The sequence below is a fragment of the Musa acuminata genome, chromosome BXJ3-2, assembly GCF_036884655.1.
Source record: "Musa acuminata AAA Group cultivar baxijiao chromosome BXJ3-2, Cavendish_Baxijiao_AAA, whole genome shotgun sequence".
In the NCBI taxonomy this organism is placed as follows: domain Eukaryota; kingdom Viridiplantae; phylum Streptophyta; class Magnoliopsida; order Zingiberales; family Musaceae; genus Musa; species Musa acuminata.
In genome coordinates, this window is record NC_088350.1 from 23,980,587 (window position 1) to 24,004,005 (window position 23,419).

Here is a 23,419-nt window from a genome sequence, read left to right on the forward strand (position 1 = left end):
TCAAAATGTTACTAGTCGAGGAAGTCCTTTACCGATTCTGCAAGTTTCTTGATGCAAGTCTACGATGATAAACAAATAATTCTAGTCATAGGTTAATGATGTTCTTTGACCAAAACTATAAAATAATAGCGTGATGGAATCAACATTTTGGATGGGAAACGTAACTAACAACGAGGTAATGTTCTACAAAACATTGAAGTATAGGACACGGAATTGATGGAGTAATTATCTCTTTGACAATCGCATTCTGAGTCCATAAACAGTAGTATCATTTTGTAAGGGTAACGTACAGCCCTCTCCATCTAAAATACAAATCGAAATTGGACAGCGCTAGATTTTCGTCGAGAGTGCCGATCGACGTATGAGCGCGTTAGTCTTTTACTTGACGTAGGCCATGTCGTCGGACTCTCGAGTTGGACGTGAACATGGCCAGTGTATCTAAAAAAATAGCTTCATTGTGACGGGAAAAGTCGCGTTGTTGCTGGCGGCGGCAGCCTGCGGTCGACCACCGCTGTGATATGATGTGTTTGACCTTCGCTAAGTCTAGAACGGAAATGTTTGACTGGTATGACATTCGGTTGTATCCTTGTGTTCAGCATGGATAAAGAAAAAAGAGAGAATTAAATGAGGAAGAAGACTTGTGACTGTGCCAGCTTTAACGTTGGCTACGTAGATTGAATAATACAAAATTCCATTCTAATTTATTGACCAATTAATTTCGTTCGGTTGAATTTGAATTGACTGATCAATTTTATATTTTGTTTGCTTCAACTAATATTTTACATAATTTCTTAACTCGTAGTCTCCACTCTTGCTAATATCTTAGCGATAAAAATAAATTATTGTCATTCTTATTCATGTCATCGAGAGTAGATTTATATTCGAGACAATCGCAAAATAGTTTTTCTTATTTCTTTTATGAGGTTCTCTCATCTCGTGGATTCGTCCGATCTTTTTCTCCTGTTAAGGTTCGGCTCGCCCAAGGCAACAAACAGCTCGTAGGATTCGACGATTGGATCGGCGACAAAAGATTTTATTGGACGGCGCAAGATAAACAAAGCTGAAACCATCACCGTGGGACGACAGCACTGCTTTGTAGTTGTTCTTGGACGAACGGCTCGATCACAAATGGATCGCCACCAAGAGACTGCGTACGTTTGTTGGGGGCTCGGCAGGACCTCCTGATCTCTCCCTGCGTTCCGGTGAGCACCTCGACGGCGCCCAACTTGACCATGCTACTGCCGAACCGGGTGGAGAAGTCCATCCGCCCGCCGGCAAGAAGCGCGACGGTGGCGCCGGTTGCAGCGTCCAAGGCTATCCTCTGATCGATCTGAAGCACGCCCCGCTTCGCAACTATCTGCTTGTAGAAGCTGTCGTCCACTGTGTTGGCGCTGGAAGCGTTCTGGTCCAGGTTGACAGGGCTGTCGACTACTAGATTCTGAGGGCACCGGCGCCTCAGAGTGGCCACAAGAGCAGGGTCCATGGTCGGATCGGGCTTGCCGGATCCGTTGAAGTTGTACAGGCGACTCAAGATGAATGAGCAGTGGGTGACTCCAACCGTGTGACCTCCTGCATGACATCATTATAATTAATCCCCCGATTAATTTGGCTAAAGCAAAAATCCTACATTTAGCTTGGAGATAAACTCTTACCTAAGAGTAAAACCGTGTCCTCTGCAGTAAGTCCTTTGGCGTTGAACAGCCCAATGGCGTCGGAGACTGATATGGAAGGCCCCGGGAGATTTACATCTGAAGCACGGGAGATGGTGCCATCCCTCCTCCCTGTTTGGACCTCGTACCGCCGTCCACCACCCTTAGTTCGTCCAAGAAAATGAACTTTTAGTACGATGGCTATCTTCAACACCAGCAGATCGAGTATACTTTCTTTGTCACTTACCAAGACCACAGCGTCTCTTGTAGCCGCAATAATGATATCAGCACAAGAAACCACCCCAGAACATGCTTTTTCCAGAGCTGCCTTGATCTCATCGATCAGCTCATAGCCTCTCACACTTTGGTTAGCGCCTGCTTGCTTCTCGCTGTTGGGCACATCCAGTAGTATCGAAGCATCGCAGCCCTTAAGAGGAAGATATATACAGGTGAAGAAGGTGGAAATGCTCCAAACGCATGCAATGCTTGCGTGCAGATCGTTTCACGATCCGGTTTAAGCTAACACGAGCTTACTCTGACAAAGCAGTCGTGGAACTGCATGCGGAGGAGAGCAGGGAGAATGGTGGGGTCCTTGGCGAAGCGCGCTGCAACGATGCCTCTAATGGCGGTCTCCACGTCGGTGCCTTTGCACTTGCCGGTGTAGAACCCGAACTGAAGCGCGCCGTGGCTGACGGCGACGTTGAGAAGGAAAAGAGAGAGGGCGAGAAGAGTGGTGCCGAGCATGGCGGCCATCTTCTCCGAGAGCTAGGCTATGGAAGGAGGGTGTGAAGAGTGGAGGACAGTGGGATGTGCCTTAAATAAAGGCCTAAGGCGCGCACTCTTGTGAGCAAATGGATCAAGAATAATGTAGTTTATGACCGTAGGGTTCCCTCCGACTTTCCTTCCACCGAGAAGTAAGGATAAGGTCGAAGAGAAAGCCACCGCGGTGGTGTCTTTGGAATTCGTGCTCCCCTTCTAGTATTTTACCTTTTCCGAGGAAAAGACATTAAAAGAAAGTGGCCGATACCGCGGTTTAGACGCCTTGTTAGGGGATCGATATGAGCTGAAATAATCTAATGTCGATTTCACATGTTGTCGGGGAGCAAAAGACTGTGTGGTCTCGCTAGTTTATTGTGCATTAATATGCGGGCGAGGACTGGCTTAGTGGAACATCAATACTGTGGGCTGTGGGTGGCTCCTTGGTGGCCTTCTTCACCATGACTGCAGAGCTTGTGGATATATAGATTTGTGGCCAGCAGTCTTCGTTCGTTAAGAGAGTTTTGATCAGAAGAAGATGGTGCATGAGTTGAGCCCCTCCGTTAAAATACTTGTGGATGAGGAATTTTGAGGGCATCGCCACCTACCTCCATATAATGGTTGTGCAATATAAATCATGAAGGAACTACACATTTCTAATGTTGAAGCTAAAGAGTGCGGTGAACATAATCTCCTAAGGTCTCTCGGGTTCTACTCCAAAAGCTTAAATCCTTCTCTGTTCCTCCTGGTCCTCCATCTGATAAATCTCCCGTGATAATAACCTCAATAATAGTCGAGATCTCCCCAACTACATGATGAGAGGACCCATGTATAAATACGAAGTATTGTGTATTGTTTCAATCAATATAATCTTCTTCTTTCTATTTTATTTTTATCATGGTATCAGAACTTTCATCGTGAATGTCACTTCTAAATATCTCGAAGTCGCTCTCCCCATCTGTCGTTGCTCCCGTCGTGACCACACCTGGCGTCACCATCAGGTGCGACGTTTTTCCTTGGCGAAAGGCGGCAACAACAACAACATCTTCCTTCGTCGAGCTCTTATCGTTGCAACGTGTTCCACGGACATCCTCCAGGATCGTTGCGTCGGCCTTCTTCGAAGCTAAACAAGGGCCACCACGCCGCGCCCTCTTCCCCTCCCTGGGCCGATGACATTCTTTACTGTCGCCCTTCCTTTGCCTCTTCCTATGAAAGCAGAGCCGATGCAGCCTCGCAATTGCTCCCAGGCCAGCGACCTCTCCTCCTCGTTCCCACATCTCGCTCGAGCAAGAAGTGCCGCTGCCACTGTCCTTGCCGCAGCAGCCCTCTCTGTTGCGGCCGCAACATCCCTCGCAGTCGTAGCAGCTGCAAAAGCCCTCTCTGCTACAGGGACAGCAGCCCTCTTTGCCACAACAACTGCAGTAGCCCTCTCTGCAGCAACAGCTGCAACAGCAGTGATCTACTCTTCTCCTAAGCTGCTATCCCCTGGTCCACCTTCTTCGTCTCGACAAGCAGCATTCGGAACCATTTCTAAGTATGCAACTGTAGAAAATTGCTACACAAAGACTACAGAAAACTACTGCACAAAGACTGTAGCACTACTGCACAGAGATTTGCAGCTTTACACAATATTGATCATTGTAAATACTCATAATCTATCTCTGATGCTTCCATTACTGTTCTTGCAGGGCACTATAGTACTTTCCCATATATAGGTCTTATCTCCATAAATGCAGCAACCCTCATCCCCTTCAAATTATCCAAATGTGGCAACTACGCATCCTGACGTGCTTAATTCTTGAATCTATTATTTGACTATGATCTTCTAGGTTATGTTGATGGCTCTCTTCGTTGTCTATCGGCGATGCTCAACATCCTAGGCACACCCAGTCCAGTATTAAATCCGGACCACAAATTATGGTTATGCCAGGATCGTCTCATCCTTCAAGCTATTCAAGCCTCGGTCGTTGGATCCCTCGCCCTGCTCATTTCTTCATGTGACACTACTGCCGAAGCTTGGTGCAAGTTGCAAACCACCCTAGCTAATCGTTCTTGCACTCACATGCTTAGTCTCCTGTCCAGTCTCATGACGATAGAGGGATTATTATCTATATAACATAAGGATTATCATCGATAACTTAGCCTTGATAGGTTATTTTTTTAATGATGAAGAAGTTACTGTCCATATCCTCAACGGCCTAGGAGACAAGTACAAAGAATTAGCTACAGCAATACAGGCACGTGATTCATCAGTGTCATTTGAAGAACTCTATGACAAGTTGACTATATGAGATATATCTCAAGCATGAGGACAAGTTGCCAGGACCATCAATCACAGCTCAAGTCAGTTAAAAATCTAAGAATAAAAACAAACGGTATAATAAATCTATCAACAAAGGCTTGACCACTTGTGGGCTTCAAACAACAAGTTGGCCACTTTGCAACTACATGATGAGATACCATAAATCTGTTAAGAAAATCCTCCTTTGTTAAAGAAAATTCTCCATTCTAATTGTTTATTGTGTATTGTTTCAATCAATACAATCTTCTTTCTTTCTATTTCATTTATATCACTATCATCACCACTACTGCATCATTTCCTGTGCAAATCTTGGCAAGAATGGGATCCGTCAGCGACGTAGATGAGGAGGCGAGAATGCACGCCCTGCAGCTGGCGATGGGCAGCATCCTCCCCATGACTCCAAAGGCGGCCCTCGAGCTCCTCGACATCATTTTCAAGGCCGGTCCTGGCGCCAAGCTGAGCCCCTCAGATATTGTGGCCCAGCTGCCGACTGAGAACCCGCAGGCGGTCGACATGGTAGATCGAATTCTCCGCTTGCTCGCGTCCCACCGTGTCGTCAGCTGCACCGTCGAGACCCACTCTGATGGTCGGCCTTTGAGGAAGTACGGCGCAACCCCCGTCTGCAAGCACTTGACCAAGCATGACGATGGTGGTTCCATGGCCGCTCAGTGTGTGTATGGCCACGATAAGTTCCTCATGGAAATGTGGTAATAAAGAGACTATATATATCTCATAAATGAGCGTAACAACGCCAGGTACCACTTGAAGGATGCGGTGTTGGAGGGTGGCATCCCCTTCAACAAGGACTACGGGATGCCGGCGTTCCAATACCACGGCACCGATCCCCGGTTCAACAGTCTGTTCAATGAGTTCATGAGGAACCACGCCGCCATCATCATGAAGAAGCTGCTCGCGGTGTACCGCGCCTTCGTTGGCATCGAGGTGCTCGTCGATGTCGGTGGTGGCGTCGGCATCAGCCTCCACATGATCACCTCCATGCACCCCCACATCAAGGCCGTCAGCTACGACCTCCCCCATGTCATCTCGGAGGCACCACCCTTCCCAGGTCCCCCACAGTTCGATTTTCTTTTGTTTCTCCATGATAGGTATATATATGCCTTGGAATATATCCAAGGAATGGTTCAATTTGCATGCAGGAGTGGAGATATGTTTGAAAGCGTTCCAAGTGGCGACGCCATTGTTTTGAAGGTTAGTTCTTCTGCCATTGTTTAAGCAAGATTACTCTCTGTAATCCGCCGAGATTATATTACTCTCCGTGCTTCTTTGGCAACTGCAGTGGATTCTTCGTGACTGGAATGACGAGCAGTGTGCAAGAATATCGAGGAATTGCTGGAAAGCAGTGCCCGAATGAGGGAAGCTGATAGTGGTGGAATACATCCTTCCGTCAATTCCATAGTCAAGGTTGAACTCCCAAGGTGTTTTTGGTTGTGCTGGGAGGAAAAGAGAGGACCCAACAAGAGTTTTGAGACCCTGGCAAAGGAAACAGGGTTTGGAGGACTCAAAGCCAGTTACGTAACTCTTTATACTTGGGCCTTGGAATTCACTTAGTTATGATCCATGTTGATCGAGTGATGTCGAAGAGATATTTTCTTATTTGTATTGCTGTAGGCTCGCTAAACATGACCCTAAGATAAAAATAGCCAGTGCTGTGAGACTTCCTGCTATCAAACAACAAAGAATAAATGTACATTCGTTTTTGTCATTACTCGATGCTTGCATTTTGCTGCTGTATATTTAAATGATTACACGAATACTAGGCAAATGGATGCGCGAAAATTAATGCAGGATGTACACCGACCACGTGTCGAAATAGGTGTTATTTGAGATGATCTAATTTTGATGATAAATCAGACATCAAATCGACGCAGAAATGCTCCTATATTGTAGTACGACTCAAGACGCGACCATTGCGTCGGCGGGGGGAGTTGGCGGAAGTATACCGTCCTCGACCTCAACAACACCCAATCCACCAAATTTGGGTTTGGTTTCGGGTCCAGCTGATATAAAGCCCACCCAACTGCAACTCTTATTCGCGGAACCAAGAGTCGGAATTTAATCAAATAGCTGCTATGCACCGGAGGGAAGACGAGAACTGACAGTACAGCCGCCATGCCAGCGCCGTAATGACAGCGACTTTCTCGGCCCGCCGGAGACCGACCTGCTTTTACCTCCTTCCCCGTCTCTGCTCGTCCTCCAAAGCCACCACCTCCGCCCACCCAGTCACCGTCGTGGACGGCGGCGACATCATCGACCGCGTCGCCTCCATCCTCTCCTTCGCCGCCCACCCCGCCCACCTCGCCCAGATCCACGCCCTTCTCATCTCTTCCGGCCTCCATCGCTCCCCTTTCCTCGCCGCAAAATTCCTGCTCTCGGCCCCCGGATCACACCGACTCACTCACGCCCGCCAGTTCTTCGATGAAATTCCCTACCCAGAGGACCCCCGCCTCTTCAATGCCGTCATCCGCCTCCACTCCCACCACAACGCCTTCGATGACGCCCTCCGTCTCTACAGCCAGATGCTCCGCTCCAACATCCTCCCTGACGGCTTCACCCTCCCGCCCATCCTCAAGGCCTGTGGTGGCCTACCGTCTCACGCCGCCGGCCGTGCCGTCCACGCCCAGGTGCTCTGTCTCGGGTTCCAAGCCGACGTGTTCGTCCAAAATGGGATCATCGCCATGTACGCCAAGTGCGGCGACATTGCCGGTGCCCGTACCGTCTTCGACATGCTAAGCGTTCGGAATGTGGTCTCTTGGACTTCGATTCTATCAGGTTGCACTCAGAATGGATTCCCTCTTGAAGCTCTTGAGTTATTCAGGAGAATGCGGTTGGAATCCGATGCTCGCCCTGATTTCATAATCCTCGTTAGTGTTCTCAAGTCCTACATGGACGAGGAGGACTTGGAGCACGGAAGGTCTGTCCATGGTTTGGTCATCAAAGGTGGGTTTGAGGATGAGCCGGATCTGATCATTGTGCTCACGGCAATGTATGCAAAATGCGGTCAAGTTGTTGTTGCAAGGCAGTTGTTCGACAGGGTCACCTCCGTGGATGTGATTCTGTGGAATGCAATGATTTCTGGGTATGCGAAGAATGGCCATGCCAGTGAAGCTGTAGAGCTCTTCCATGAGATGATCTCGAGGGTGATCAGACCTGATTCAATCACGATAAGGTCCGCAATTTTGGCTTGTGCGCAGATCGGATCCTTGGAAATTGCTAGGCGGATGGAGGACTACACTAACAGCAGCGAGTTCAAAGATGACATTTTTGTGAACACAGCTCTAATCGACATGTATGCCAAGTGTGGAAACATAGCGCGTGCCCATGCGATATTTGAGCGCATCATGAACAAGGATGTAGTTGTTTGGAGTGCAATCATAATGGGGTATGGGTTGCATGGCCGTGCACATGAAGCTATGAGACTTTTCGATGAGATGAAGCTAGCTGGGGTTAGGCCAAATGATGTCACCTTCGTCGGGCTCCTATCAGCCTGCAACCATGCAGGCCTTGTGAAGGAGGGTTGGAATTATTTCAACTCCATGAAAGATTACGGGATTGAGCCTCGGCATCAGCATTATGCATGCGTGGTGGATCTCCTTGCTCGTGCTGGGCACCTTGACGGTGCCTTCGAGTTTATTAGGAGCATGCCAATGAAGCCAGAGCTAACTGTTTGGGGTGCTTTACTGAATGCATGCAAGATACATGGTCATGTGAGGTTGGGGGAGTATGCAGCTGAACGTGTTTTTGCTCTAGAGCCTCTCAACGCCGGGCATTATGTGAAGCTCTCCAACATATATGCATCTGTTGGCATGTGGCGTGATGTTGCAAGGATCAGGGTGTTGATGAAAGAGAGGCGTGTGACTAAAGCAATTGGTTGCAGTGAGATTCATATCAGCGGTAAGCTTCATTGCTTCCGTGCAGGGGAGATGTCACACCCAAGATATGAGGAGATCTTTGTGGTGCTTGCTGAACTGGAGAGGAAGCTGAAGGAATGTGGCTTTGCTCCTCATCTGAGCTCTGAGCTGAGGGAAAATTCTATGTTCCATCACAGTGAGATAATTGCTATTGCTTTTGGCTTGATCAGTACTGCTCCGGGAACAACCATCAGGATCATGAAGAACCTTCGTGCATGTGTGAACTGCCATTCGGCGACAAAGCTTATATCTAAACTTATGGAGCGCGAGATAGTGGTCAGGGATATTAACAGGTTTCATCACTTCAAGGATGGTTCATGTTCCTGTGGGGATTATTGGTGAAAGGCAAGGCTCTGAGGTGTACTATGTGTTAGATTTGTGATCGTGTCTAACTTAGTAAGATATATTATATATATATGATTAAATTTTGATTACAGTTATTGACTAATATAAAAAAAATTTAATTATAATATGATTCTTTAAGTAATTTTTTTGATAGGAGAGACTCTCCTAATTATTATCCTAGATCTTCTATTTTCATTTATAATGGATATGACTTATTAGGAAGAAAATAATAGTCATTGAAAGATTATAAATCTTCTTTCGTCTCTAGTTGTCTCTGATCTATGCTCATAATGATCATATCAAAGATAAAAAAAAAGGAGGATAATTTAATTCTCCTTGCAAATCGATATTGCTGAAGCTTTTGGATCTGACAATGATATGTTTTTAGATCCAATAAAAACTTTCTAAACGACATCAAAAGATATACATCGTATATTTAATATATTATTATTTGATTTTAATTTTTGACATTAAGTTTTTCACATAACAATAACATAATCATGGTTTTATGCTTAAAATTAGTATCAAAGTTATGATTTGAAATCAAATATTTTACATCGTAAAAGTATTTCAAATATATTTTATATTTAGATTTGTTTATTAGTACTTTTTGTTTATGAAAAGATGTTATTCGGTTTTGATTTACGATGCTTGAATGATCTATTTGTATTGTCGATCTGCTTTCTATCTAGTCCGTCCTATCACCTGCGAGCGATGTGAGATTCCTTGTGGTTGGTCGATGGACCACTATCGACAATTTGCTGTTGACGATAGTATTGTCGAAGGCAACGACTTTTGGTGATCACTAGCCTAGAGCAACGACTACGTACATAGCGAAAGCACCATGGGTTACAACAGTCTTGTGGTGACCGTTCTACCTTGGTTGCAAGTAGCTACTATAGCACCACTATGTGCAACGATTGCAATAGTGCCTCGGCTATGGTAGTTGTCGTGATCATCATTGCTTATGACAATACAACAACGATGCAACGACGTATGCTGGTTGTGACTGTCTTCAATTGGAAGCCGAAGGCCATGGTACTTGACGGTTGTGTAGCGGACACATGGGCACAACCATGCATTACGATGATCATGGGGGTCATTGATTGATGCATATGCACGGTCACACAATAGGACGATCCATCAACGACCCTTAAGTGCACAACGGAGGTGTTCCACCGATGAGGAACATGATGGCAAGGCGTGACGATCGATGAGGTCAGGATGTGAGAAGAGTTACGCCGTTATAGGTAGATGGTTGATGCATTGTCGATAAGACTCGTGCACATGGGCACGAAGGAACGCGATGGGGACTACAACATGAGAATTAGGTTTTTTAGTAAAAAAAAATTGTTTACCCCTTAGAAATAAAAAAAATAAAATCCGTGTTCTTAAATTTTACTTTTCAATTATGCCCTTTAGAAATTGAATATTTTCATTGTACATCCTAAGCAAAATTATAGTTCTACCCATTAAAAATTAAATTTTTTTAGCTTATGTCCTTAATTATAAAATTAATTAATCTAAGTTATTTTAATATAATATTTTGATCATGTTTGATCATGATTATATTTTGATTACTTAATTGGATTTAGATTTGATCAATAATGTTTTAGTCGAATTCTAGAAAAGTCAAATATTGATTATTTTTTACTTTGATCAATTTTAATTTTGATAAGTTTAATTGGGTAAATGGTTGGCTCAAATCTATCAGCCTAATTTGGATAGTCCAATTCTGGGCCTACTCAAGGTTGATGGGTTTAAATATAAATTATGATTTTCTTTTATAGTTTTCTCATATGACATATTGATAAAATTTTATATATAATAATTAAAAATTTTATTATTATTCTTAGATATTTGTTTTATTAGTCGCATGTATATATTTGAAATTATGAAATAATATTTATTTTTCATATGAAGATAGAAATTATTTTTTTATGATTACAATTATCATATTAGTTTTTCTTTATGTTGATTAATATTCGATAAATATTATGATTACTATTTTTATTATTAAATTATTTCAGTATAAATTAGATTGATGAATATTATTTATAACTCTTAAGTCTTTGATGATAAACTTATTTTATACGTGAATTATAGATACCGTAGGTGGCGAGCAGACGAAGGATCCGATCCACCATATCGGCCGCATGGGGGTTCCCGGTGGGCAGTTGGGTGGCGATGTGGGCGGGGCTGAGCTGGGCGCTGTGGCCATCCTTGACGATGATCTCCCGGGGCTGGAGCTCGATAGCCGCCTTCAGTGTCACGCGGAGGCAGGCTCCCATTACCAGACTCACAGCATACGTGCGCGCTTCCTCGTCCTCATCGGGGCTCGTAGCGTACATTGCCTTGATGGATCCCGTACTTGACACCAGCTGCAAAGTAGATGATGAAGCTGGTGGTATCAAAGGATCTCTGGGATTGGATAAGTACCGCAAACGCTCACCCACCATTGAAGTGACATAGGAGACAAGTGAAGTTGCTTTAGTACATGCGAATTTGATATGGTATGGTTGACATGCAAGTAGTGCATGTGATATCGATACTTGTTGGTTGACAAACTTCCAATCGATATGAAATGCATGCACCATTCAATCCAATCTACAGGTAGGTATCGTTTGCTGGTCGACGATGGAGTGTTGAATGGCATGCTGCAACAATGGAGATCTCAGTGGGGGCTCGATGTTTAAAGCTCAAGGTGACATAGAGTGATGAACAGGTTAGTGGAATTCAAAATGAATTCAATTTTTTTTAAGAAGATGTTAGATTAGATGGTCCAATAACTTAAGATAAAATATATCAAAGGTGTAAATTAAATTTTTATTAAGATTATCTCTCCCCATACTCATATAATGAATGCTACGACATCCTTATGCAAAGATTTTACGATGATGTTCGAGATATTCGATTCAATAATATTGTCGTTTATGATAATTTTAGATTTCAATCCTGATTGAATATTTTTTGTATTATGGATTATTCTTAAGTAAAAATCTTTTGAAATGTATAGAATCAATATGTACTGAGATTGTTTATGACAAAATCTTATGATCGAATCTTTTCTTCATCATTTAGTTTTCATAATTTTTTTTTTGTATAATGTTGATCGCTCCAATCATGAAACATGTAAATACACAAGAGTTAACTTTCAAAGAAAAACATCTTCATTTAGAAAGACGATTGAGGTGATGACGAAAAAGGACACTTATTGGATTATAAAAAAAAGAATATTATATAAAAAACAAAATGTGGGATACTTTTGAGAAAAAAAATTTTAAAAAGATTTTTTAAAAAATCACTATTATTATTTATTATTATTATTATTATTATTATTATTATTATTATTATTATTATTATTATTATTATTATTATTATTATTATTATTATTATTATTATTATTATTATTATTATTATTATTATTATTATTATTATTACACAACATGAAAGTTACGGCAACCATGGATTCAACATGATCAAATCATATTAAGGCATGTAAAGATATTAGTCTCTGGCACCAAAATCATCTTTTATATCTCCTAAACGTATTTTTGTATGTGCATCAGTCTAATTTTAATGAACGAGAATCCCATATGAGACTCAGTAAGACTCCTATGACATTGAAATCGTAATTCTCTCCACACTTGGAATAGATGAGATACATAAAATAAACAATGTGGTGTATGTACTAAGTATAATATGTGGAGAGACACATATTATATGAAAATTTGAAATAGAAAATATAATCTTTTTAAAGGATAGGCTTGTGAAAATTAACAAAAAATTATAATTATATTACGATAATGGCAGTGACGAAATATAGTTGGAAACTTGCTTTTACTCTTAGTATTGTGGCCCAGTCCCGCTCACTTAACAGTCGGATTGCCACTCACATGGTAATTACTGGAACGTGGATGACAGCATGTATGGCATGTACTCGATTTGCCCTCTTCTTTTGGTCGATATGTCTCGAGAAGTTTGAAGAGTGTTCTATAAGCTTCAATTGTTTGATGTTATGTCTCTCGAATGATTCCAGGCGTGTCCTTTTGATAAGTTTGGTTTGACGCCTAACCAATACCTAAAACATCAAATCAGTAAGAAGAATGTAAGTATCGACCTTCACGAAAATGGCGTCTCCTCCACTCCGAATGCGCTGACGTGCTCTACGCCTGCGTCGAGTCAACGGATTCCAAGTTTATGAATTCTTTTGGTTCCATGCAAGAGGGTAGGCACTGTGACAGTGACGCATGCCTGATAATAAATGGCGAACCCGGGGCGGGTGGTGCGCCGGAGATGACAAGAGGGTGGCCAAAGTTGATGCCCTTGATATGCAGGTGCCTGCAGGAGGAGACGGCCAGAGAGGCTCACGACTCCTGATCATGGCTATGAGGTGGCCAGACTATCACGCAGATGACCAAATGTCTCATTTAATGCAGACGTGTACGTGTTGACCAACTTCTTACGCTCTCAGGTAATGCAGCATGGATAGGCATGCATTTAAATGTTGACGATAAGAGCAACCCTTAGGGGTGGCGACAAGTACGTGCTCGGTCACCTCTCTCAGGCATAACGTATTGCGACACTGTTACGCCTTTGCCCAAACACTGTTGGAATAAATTTGGGGATTCTGACTTTGATAAACGTGTTACTTTTCGAAACCATGCAATTTTATGAAGGCAGTCATCTTTATGCTCAGCAAGTAGACAGGATTGCAGCATGTATCATACAGATCATTATACTTGTAATTACGCATCATTAAATGCTGAAATGTTTGCGTGTTCTTTATCCAAAACAAAGCCTGAAATATTTATCTCGGCAGCTCCTGAGGTGAAGTCATTTTCGAGAGACGGTGTATGGGGTCATCACAAGATGGTCCTTTTGCCATCAGACTGTCAATTGTAGACCAACGAGAATGCTTGGTCGTAGTGCTTGCAGTCTCAGGCGCCTTGATGGTTTGACCTTTTCCTCGAATTGCATCTAACGTCTAACAAGGAACGGTGTTGGCTCATGTTCGAAAATTTCAACCGTAATATGCTGCTCGGAGGAGGGATTTGGGAGATCCCAAACCCCGGTTTGGTTCCATGTCATATCTCGTGGTAAACATCATGCAGAAACATACCGATGTCTAGTGCATGCTGTCACTGTCATGCTCTCGAAACACAATTTTTCCACCACGGGTTGCATGTAATGTATATTAAGGCGTAGATGAGTGTGTGTTGCCCGTCATCTTATACTTGACCGAGGTTGCCAGCTAATTAATGGTACGGATTCAATCGAGGTTGTTGTAGTAGGAAAGGGGTTTGCACGGTATGAAGATAGACCCTTGTCTCCCTCGTTTCACATTCAAGTACTATACCCTTCCTCTGTTACTCTTTCTCTGTCTCCCAACTTATAAGCCACTCCAACCGGCAATATGCAGGCCGCCAAGGACGTGCTGCAGCTGACCGCAGAGGAGGAGGAGGAAGCGCGCAGGTTCGCCATGAGGCTCGCCTTCGGCTACTGCCTTCCCTTCACTCTTAAAGTAGCCATCGAGCTGGAGCTCCTCGAGACCATCGTCAAGGCCGGCCCCGGCGCCATGCTGAGCCCCGCTGACATCGCGGCGGGGCTACCTACCGAAAACCCTCAGGCGACCGATATGGTGGACCGGATGCTCCGCTTGCTCGCCGCCAACGGCATCCTCAGTTGGTCTGTCGAGGCCAGCGGCGTCGATGGCCGCGGGCGCCCCGCGTGCAAGTACGGTGCGGCGCCTGTCTGCAAGTACTTGACCAGGAACGAGGACGGCGTGTCCATGGCCGCTTTTACCTTGTTGATGCATGATAAGATCACCATGGAGAGCTGGTAATCTAAGGAGGCAACAACAACAACAACAACATTCACGTATTTTTCTTCTCTTGTAGAATTAAGGAATGCGCAGTTGATTGGTTTTGTTTGGTCAACGTTCGCAGTTACTACTTGAAGGATGCGGTGTTGGAGGGCGGCATCCCGTTCGAGAAGGCTCACGGGATGACGGCGTTCGAGCACCACGGCAAAGATCCACGGTACAACAAGCTGTTCAATGACAGCATGAGGAACCACTCCACCATCTTGATTAAGCAACTGCTGGAGACCTACCGCGGCTTCGACGACGTCAAAGTGCTCGTCGACGTCGGCGGCGGGACCGGCGCCACGCTCCACTTGATCACCTCGGGGCATCAGCACATCAAGGGCATCAACTTCGATCTCCCTCACGTCATATCCGACGCACCACCCTACCCAGGTCGTCCGCCATTTATATCACACGCGTCACTATTACAGTACCTACCTAGTAGGTAGGCTAACATACTTGGGATGCATCGACTTCAGGTGTAGAGCACGTCAGTGGCGACATGTTTGAGAGCGTTCCGAGTGGAGGAGACGCCATCTTCATGAAGGTTACTTGTTAATTACATTTCGATGTTTGAGATCGTAGCTATTAAAAGAACACTCTTGGAAATCACATGAGACATAATATCCAACAATTGAAGCTTGCTTATAAAAGCAAACACACTCGAAATAACTTGAGACGTATGCCATCTATGTTCACATGACACGAACATCATCGTCATCGTAGTCCTCCCCCCTCGTGAGGAACTCATCATCTTCAATTTGCAATAGGTTTAGCATCATATCATCACTAAAATATGAAAACATGAGATGAAATTGCAGTGGATTCTTCATGACTGGACTGACGAGCAGTGCGCCAGAATACTGAAGAACTGTTGGAAGGCACTTCCAAAGAAAGGGAAGGTGATACTAGTGGAATACCTACTTCCCATGAGTCCGGAGCAATACTCAAACTCGCAAGGCATCTTTGAACTGGACATAGGAATGCTGACGAACACTCAAGGAAGAGAGAGGACACAGGAAGAGTTTGAGGCACTGGCGAAGGAAGCAGGCTTCGTAGGATTCAAAGCCACTTACATATCTATTTATGCTTGGCTCATAGAGTTCACCAAGTAGATCAGATCCAAAAAATCTATATCATGTCATGTGCTGTGCTGATGATGTAGTAGCAGATATTTGCTTTTGTGTTTTGTTTCCGGCTCTCTCTTCCACTGGGGGACCTCCGAATTATAAGTTTGGCTATGGTATCAAATTAACACTGCTATAATAAGGTTCCAGACTTATACGTACAAGTGGATGTTGCTACACTACGAGCTCTCTCCTTTATACGACGTATGAGATGGAGATGATCACAAAATGACATTAACAAGATAGATTGATGATTGGTCCATTGAGTTGGATCAACTAAATTGCATGCAGACTGGTAGAAATAGAACAGTGGGATCCATTGAACCTTCTCACGAGTTTATTTAACATTTGCCTAATGAAGCTTATAGAAGAGAAACTTGAACTGCAATTATTATCTACTACTTGGTGAATTCCATGACTATAAATAGATGGGCTGCCTTAAATACAAGAAAAAGCCAAACTCCTAAAAAAAAAAAGAAGATAACATACATTGAGTCAGACATCAATTAAAAAAATCCATTAATGATAAGTGTGAGTGAAACTAGTTAGAATTAACATATATTAAGTTAAACACCAATTCAATAAAAAAAACTTAAGTTATTAGTTTGTATACTAGACTTCAATATATATCATTAGATTCTTTCATTATTTATTAATGTGAGATTATTCTTTTAGTCCCTTTTTTTTAATCTTTCCTTAGGCATGAATCCATTCTAACATTCTCTACTTATTCGGCTCAATCATCTCCACCTTACTCTATTTTTTAAACTATAAATTATGCATCTAATAAAAAATTAGTGGTTGTACAATAATGCAATTTAAGTTTCTTTGAATTATAATTTTTACTTAACCTCCAGCTTTATAGCACTCCCTTAAAGCTGATCATATTAATAAGAAAAGCATCATCCAATTGATATATAACTTTGACATTATATATTCTAGCATAATAATTATTGTTCTCTATTTTTCTTCATGCTCCAATATTAAAAGGACCATCATCAAGGTTGTTGGTTTTATGTATATCTTCATATTGTTTGAACCAAAGAAATTATAAGAGCTTACACTACAAGATGCAGAATCATATTAAGTGCCATAATGTGGTTATTCATATGCTGCATGATCACCAGCAATTAGAATTACATTATGAAGGAGATAAAACATGAGCAACTAAGAAGTAGCAAATCTTACATGATGTCTGACCTTGTATGAGAGTCCACAAACAATAATGACCATTTATAGTGAATGATTAGGCATAAGATGCAGAGAAGAAACACCAATTCCAGTGACCAGCCCATTATTTTCTTGGATTGTTCTCTACCAATGTGTTTGTTCTTCCTTTTTAGTGTGTTAATACAAAAAAGAATCTTACCTCTTCATCTTTAATAGTTCATAACTTTTGGATCATGAAGCGTGTCCCATTGCATAATACAAATTTTTCATACATATAAAATATGAATAGTAAGAAACAAATTATAAAAAAATAATAATAGATCTTCATGCACACTAAGATGAATAATGAAAATATAAAAAAGAAAAAATCTTAGCAATAGTGTTAAATTGAAACTGAAGTTAAAGCAACCTATTTTACTATTAACTGCATGGATTGGTAGAAAATTTCAGGAAGAAGTCATAAAAATTCTACGTATATCTGCACATCACCAGAAAGTTTTTATACCATTTTACAAGCAATTTGAGAAACAAAGCATCCAATGCATGCCAACATAAGTTAGTAACAATGTCCTCTTGTTCCAATAGGTTGTCCAGATTCTAGGCTCTAAAAGCTCTCCAACAAAGAGCAATGGACAATCGTGGTTTTACACAAATAAAACAAGTGTTAAACAGGAGAAGCATCATCAAATTCCAGCCATTTGATCCAAACTTCATGCGACAATTAAAACTCCTTAAATATAGTAACAATGATTTGAAGAAAAAAGAGAACATCAATTTGCATCAACCAAATGATTGCATTCCGGTGTGCTTGTATCTGTCCATTGATATACAGTGCACTAATTACTTATCTTACGATGCTAAAGATCTAGAAAACAAAAATTCAGTCCAACTTAATTTCTGTTGATGTTGAGAACAAGGACTAATACTTCTTACTAGGGTAATAATATAGAAAATAGTATCATGCATTAAAAGTGCACAAAATTTATGGAGCAATGGCAGTGACATCAAACAATTCAGCATGAGGGGGCATAAGAGTCACAACACAACATAAAAATCATTTTACAAGAACACCGAATTACCAATGGAGAAGTAAATATCAGAGAGAAAGACAAGTGTAATGATATTGTATTAACATCTAATGCAACATCAGTCGACATCAAGCATGGTCTAGTATAATTAACATCTAAGACACTCGAAACAAGTAGTATCAATACTCTCACATGCCATTCAAAGTGACATTAAGATCTAATGAACATATTATTAAATCTAATAGAAGTTTTTTCTAGAACAACAATATCAGTTCTCCCATCAGTTAGAGAAGTTTAAATTGCATCAAGATTGTAACTTGTCATAAACATTCTATCACTCATAAACATTCTATCACCCATACACATGTCTACTCTGAAGTCCAACCAATCTGATCTAAGATGAAACAAGCAAGAAGAAGAGATGGAGCAGAAAGGAATCAATGCTTTAAACTTACAACTACTGTTCTTGACCCGAATCTGCTTATTGACGGTCAAGCTATCCACCACCAAGCTATTGGAAACAGAGTCCATACAAAGTTGTTGGCAAACATAGAACACTCGAACGCTATATGCACATAAATAAAGGATGAAATGCAACGTAATCCATACAAAGTACAAGATAGTAAAGCTATGAAGCGGTGGCGGCTGAGGAAGGGAGGGAGGGAGGGACTGCCTGAGAAAGACAGGAAAAGGAGAAGAAGAAAGGGGTTGTGCTGCCGGTGAAAGGAGTAGCGTCAGTTGTTAGGAAAGGGAGATGATAGAAGGGAAGTGGGGAAAGCACAGCGGGAAAGGGAGGAGGGAAGAGATCGAGAGAGCGTAAGGGGGAGGTGTTGGGGCGTCGATCACCAACCGTCGGCAATCGTATCTTTGGAGAGAGTCGCTGGCTGTAGAAGCAGAGATCGTCTCTTCGTGCTAAGGGCTTGGAGATTCAATTCCTCCGTTGGAGTTTCTATTTCATTTATATCACTATCATCACCACCACTGCATCATTTCCTGTGCAAATCTTGGCAAGAATGGGATCCGTCAGCGACGTAGACGAGGAGGCGAGAATGCACGCCCTGCAGCTGGCGATGGGCAGCATCCTCCCCATGACTCCAAAGGCGGCCGTCGAGCTCGAGCTCCTCGACATCATTTTCAAGGCCGGTCCTGGCGCCAAGCTGAGCCCCGCAGATATTGTGGCCCAGCTGCCGACTGAGAACCCGCAGGCGGTCGACATGGTAGATCGAATTCTCCGCTTGCTCGCGTCCCACCGTGTCGTCAGCTGCACCGTCGAGACCCACTCTGATGGTCGGCCTTTGAGGAAGTACGGCGCAACCCCCGTCTGCAAGCACTTGGCCAAGCATGACGATGGTGGTTCCATGGCCGCTCAATGTGTATGGCCACGATAAGTTCCTCATGGAAATGTGGTAATTTAGAGACTATATATATCTCATAAATGAGCGTAACAACGCCAGGTACCACTTGAAGGATGCGGTGTTGGAGGGTGGCATCCCCTTCAACAAGGACTACGGGATGCCGGCGTTCCAATACCACGGCACCGATCCCCGGTTCAACAGTCTGTTCAACGAGTTCATGAGGAACCACGCCGCCATCATCATGAAGAAGCTGCTCGCGGTGTACCGCGACTTCGATGGCATCGAGGTGCTCGTCGACGTCGGTGGTGGCGTCGGCATCAGCCTCCACATGATCACCTCCATGCACCCCCACATCAAGGCCGTCAACTACGACCTCCCCCATGTCATCTCGGAGGCACCACCCTTCCCAGGTCCCCCACAGTTCAATTTTCTTTTGTTTCTCCATGATAGGTGTATATATGCCTTGGAATATATCCAAGGAATGGTTCAATTTGCATGCAGGAGTGGAGATATGTTTGAAAGCGTTCCAAGTGGCGACGCCATTGTTTTGAAGGTTAGTTCTTCTGCCATTGTTTAAGCAAGATTACTCTCTGTAATCCGCCGAGATTATATTACTCTCCGTGCTTCTTTGGCAACTGCAGTGGATTCTTCGTGACTGGAATGACGAGCAGTGTGCAAGAATATCGAGGAATTGCTGGAAAGCAGTGCCCGAATGAGGGAAGCTGATAGTGGTGGAATACATCCTTCCGTCAATTCCTTAGTCAAGGTTGAACTCCCAAGGTGTTTTTGGTTGTGCTGGGAGGAAAAGAGAGGACCCAACAAGAGTTTTGAGACCCTGGCAAAGGAAACAGGGTTTGGAGGACTCAAAGCCAGTTACGTAACTCTTTATACTTGGGCCTTGGAATTCACTCAGTTATGATCCATGTTGATCGAGTGATGTCGAAGAGATATTTTCTTCTTTGTATTGCTGTAGGCTCGCTAAACATGACCCTAAGATAAAAATAGCCAGTGCTGTGAGACTTACTGCTATCAAACAAAGAAAGAATAAATGTACATTCGATTTTGTCATTACTCGATGCTTGCATTTTGCTGCTGTATATTTAAATGATTACACGAATACTAGGCAAATGGATGCGCGAAAATTAATGCAGGATGTACACCGACCACGTGTCGAAATAGGTGTATTTGAGATGATCTGATTTTGATGATAAATCAGACATCAAATGGACGCAGAAATGCTCCTATATTGTAGTACGACTCAAGACGCGACCATTTCGTCGGCTCCTATACCCTCCTCGACCTCAACACCCAATCCACCAAATTTGGGTTTGGTTTCGGGTCCAGCTGATATAAAGCCCACCCAACTGCAACTCTTATTCGCGGAACCAAGAGTCGGAATTTAATCAAATAGCTGCTATGCACCGGAGGGAAGACGAGAACTGATAGTACAGCCGCCATGCCAGCACCGTAATGACAGCGACTCTCTCGGCCCGCCGGAGACCGACCTGCTTTTACCTCCTTCCCCGTCTCTGCTCGTCCTCCAAAGCCACCACCTCCGCCCACCCAGTCACCGTCGTGGACGGCGGCGACATCATCGACCGCGTCGCCTCCATCCTCTCCATCGCCGCCCACCCCGCCCACCTCGCCCAGATCCACGCCCTTCTCATCTCTTCCGGCCTCCATCGCTCCCCTTTCCTCGCCGCAAAATTCCTGCTCTCGGCCCCCGGATCACACCGACTCACTCACGCCCGCCAGTTCTTCGATGAAATTCCCTACCCAGAGGACCCCCGCCTCTTCACTGCCGTCATCCGCCTCCACTCCCACCACAACGCCTTCGATGACGCCCTCCGTCTCTACAACCAGATGCTCCGCTCCAACATCCTCCCTGACGGCTTCACCCTCCCGCCCGTCCTCAAGGCCTGTGGTGGCCTACCGTCTCACGCCGCCGGCCGTGCCGTCCACGCCCAGGTGCTCTGTCTCGGGTTCCAAGCCGACGTGTTCGTCCAAAATGGGATCATCGCCATGTACGCCAAGTGCGGCGACATTGCCGGTGCCCGTACCGTCTTCGACATGCTAAGCGTTCGGAATGTGGTCTCTTGGACTTCGATTCTATCAGGTTGTACTCAGAATGGATTCCCTCTTGAAGCTCTTGAGTTATTCAGGAGAATGCGGTTGGAATCCGATGCTCGCCCTGATTTCATAATCCTCGTTAGTGTTCTCAAGTCCTACATGGATGAGCAGGACTTGGAGCACGGAAGGTCTGTCCATGGTTTGGTCATCAAAGGTGGGTTTGAGGATGAGCCGGATCTGATCATTGTGCTCACGGCAATGTATGCAAAATGCGGTCAAGTTGTTGTTGCAAGGCAGTTGTTCGACAGGGTCACCTCCATGGATGTGATTCTGTGGAATGCAATGATTTCTGGGTATGCGAAGAATGGCCATGCCAGTGAAGCTGTAGAGCTCTTCCATGAGATGATCTCGAGGGTGATCAGACCTGATTCAATCACGATAAGGTCCGCAATTTTGGCTTGTGCGCAGGTCGGATCCTTGGAAATTGCTAGGCGGATGGAGGACTACACTAACAGCAGCGAGTTCAAAGATGACATTTTTGTGAACACAGCTCTAATCGACATGTATGCCAAATGTGGAAACATAGCGCGTGCCCATGCGATATTTGAGCGCCTCATCGACAAGGATGTAGTTGTTTGGAGTGCAATTATAATGGGGTATGGGTTGCATGGCCGTGCACATGAAGCTATGAGACTTTTCGATGAGATGAAGCTAGCTGGGGTTAGGCCAAATGATGTCACCTTCGTCGGGCTCCTATCAGCCTGCAACCATGCAGGCCTTGTGAAGGAGGGTTGGAATTATTTCAACTCCATGAAAGATTACGGGATTGAGCCTCGGCATCAGCATTATGCATGCGTGGTGGATCTCCTTGCTCGTGCTGGGCACCTTGACGGTGCCTACGAGTTTATTAGGAGCATGCCGATGAAGCCAGAACTAACTGTTTGGGGTGCTTTACTGAATGCATGCAAGATACATGGTCATGTGAGGTTGGGGGAGTATGCAGCTGAACGTGTTTTTGCTCTAGAGCCTCTCAACGCTGGGCATTATGTGAAGCTCTCCAACATATATGCATCTGTTGGCATGTGGCGTGATGTTGCAAGGATCAGGGTGTTGATGAAGGAGAGGCGTGTGACTAAAGCAATTGGTTGCAGTGAGATTCATATCAGCGGTAAGCTTCATTGCTTCCGTGCAGGGGAGATGTCACACCCAAGATATGAGGAGATCTTCGTGGTGCTTGCTGAACTGGAGAGGAAGCTGAAGGAATGTGGCTTTGCTCCTCATCTGAGCTCTGAGCTGAGGGAAAACTCTATGTTCCATCACAGTGAGATAATTGCTATTGCTTTTGGCTTGATCAGTACTGCTCCGGGAACAACCATCAGGATTATGAAGAACCTTCGTGCATGTGTGAACTGCCATTCGGCGACAAAGCTTATATCTAAACTTATGGAGCGCGAGATAGTGGTCAGGGATATTAACAGGTTTCATCACTTCAAGGATGGTTCATGTTCCTGTGGGGATTATTGGTGAAACGCATGGCTCTGAGGTGTACTATGTGTTAGATTTGTGATCGTGTCTAACTTAGTAAGATATATTATATATATGATTAAATTTTAATTACAGTTATTGACTAATAGAAAAAAAATTTAATTATAATATGATTCTTTAAGAATTTTTTTGATAGGAGAGACTCTCCTAATTATTATCCTAGATCTTCTATTTTCATATATAAAAAGATATGACTTATTAGGGAGAAAATTCTCTTTATAAATCTTCTTTCATCTCTCGTTGTCATAGATGTTGTCTCTAATCTATGCTCATACTG

At 43.8% G+C, this 23,419-nt stretch overlaps 6 protein-coding genes and 1 pseudogene across 6 annotated transcripts; 5 read left to right on the forward strand and 2 right to left on the reverse strand.

Moving 5' to 3' along the window:
• Positions 1-1,012: 1,012 nt before the first annotated feature.
• Positions 1,013-2,476, reverse strand: LOC135630773 (peroxidase 60-like). Its single transcript, XM_065137945.1, has 4 exons — positions 2,184-2,476; positions 1,897-2,076; positions 1,653-1,812; positions 1,013-1,569 (listed from the first exon to the last, which is right to left on the reverse strand). Exons 1-4 carry the CDS (start codon positions 2,400-2,402, stop codon positions 1,070-1,072), a joined length of 1,059 nt encoding a protein of 352 aa, XP_064994017.1. The 5' UTR covers positions 2,403-2,476; the 3' UTR covers positions 1,013-1,069.
• Positions 2,477-5,025: 2,549 nt separating this feature from the next.
• Positions 5,026-6,079, forward strand: LOC135631530 (tricetin 3',4',5'-O-trimethyltransferase-like). Its single transcript, XM_065139266.1, has 4 exons — positions 5,026-5,414; positions 5,463-5,813; positions 5,865-5,916; positions 6,005-6,079. Exons 1-4 carry the CDS (start codon positions 5,026-5,028, stop codon positions 6,077-6,079), a joined length of 867 nt encoding a protein of 288 aa, XP_064995338.1.
• A 604-nt stretch (positions 6,080-6,683) lies between these two features.
• On the forward strand, positions 6,684-9,076 carry LOC103972213 (pentatricopeptide repeat-containing protein At3g12770). Its single transcript, XM_009386469.3, has one exon. The coding sequence runs from the start codon at positions 6,852-6,854 to the stop codon at positions 8,976-8,978; it is 2,127 nt and encodes a 708-aa protein (XP_009384744.2). The 5' UTR covers positions 6,684-6,851; the 3' UTR covers positions 8,979-9,076.
• Positions 9,077-11,065: 1,989 nt separating this feature from the next.
• On the reverse strand, positions 11,066-11,440 carry LOC135631531 (caffeic acid 3-O-methyltransferase-like). Its single transcript, XM_065139267.1, has one exon. It carries the CDS (start codon positions 11,438-11,440, stop codon positions 11,066-11,068), a length of 375 nt encoding a protein of 124 aa, XP_064995339.1.
• A 2,906-nt stretch (positions 11,441-14,346) lies between these two features.
• On the forward strand, positions 14,347-16,060 carry LOC103971905 (tricetin 3',4',5'-O-trimethyltransferase-like). The gene is made up of 4 exons (XM_009386064.3): positions 14,347-14,822; positions 14,930-15,240; positions 15,327-15,394; positions 15,669-16,060. The coding sequence occupies exons 1-4, from the start codon at positions 14,398-14,400 to the stop codon at positions 15,960-15,962; spliced, it is 1,098 nt and encodes a 365-aa protein (XP_009384339.2). The 5' UTR covers positions 14,347-14,397; the 3' UTR covers positions 15,963-16,060.
• Positions 16,061-19,185: 3,125 nt separating this feature from the next.
• Positions 19,186-20,288, forward strand: LOC135631532 (tricetin 3',4',5'-O-trimethyltransferase-like; annotated as a pseudogene).
• A 507-nt stretch (positions 20,289-20,795) lies between these two features.
• On the forward strand, positions 20,796-23,216 carry LOC135630772 (pentatricopeptide repeat-containing protein At3g12770-like). Its single transcript, XM_065137943.1, has one exon. It carries the CDS (start codon positions 20,998-21,000, stop codon positions 23,122-23,124), a length of 2,127 nt encoding a protein of 708 aa, XP_064994015.1. The 5' UTR covers positions 20,796-20,997; the 3' UTR covers positions 23,125-23,216.
• The last annotated feature ends 203 nt before the right edge of the window (positions 23,217-23,419 follow it).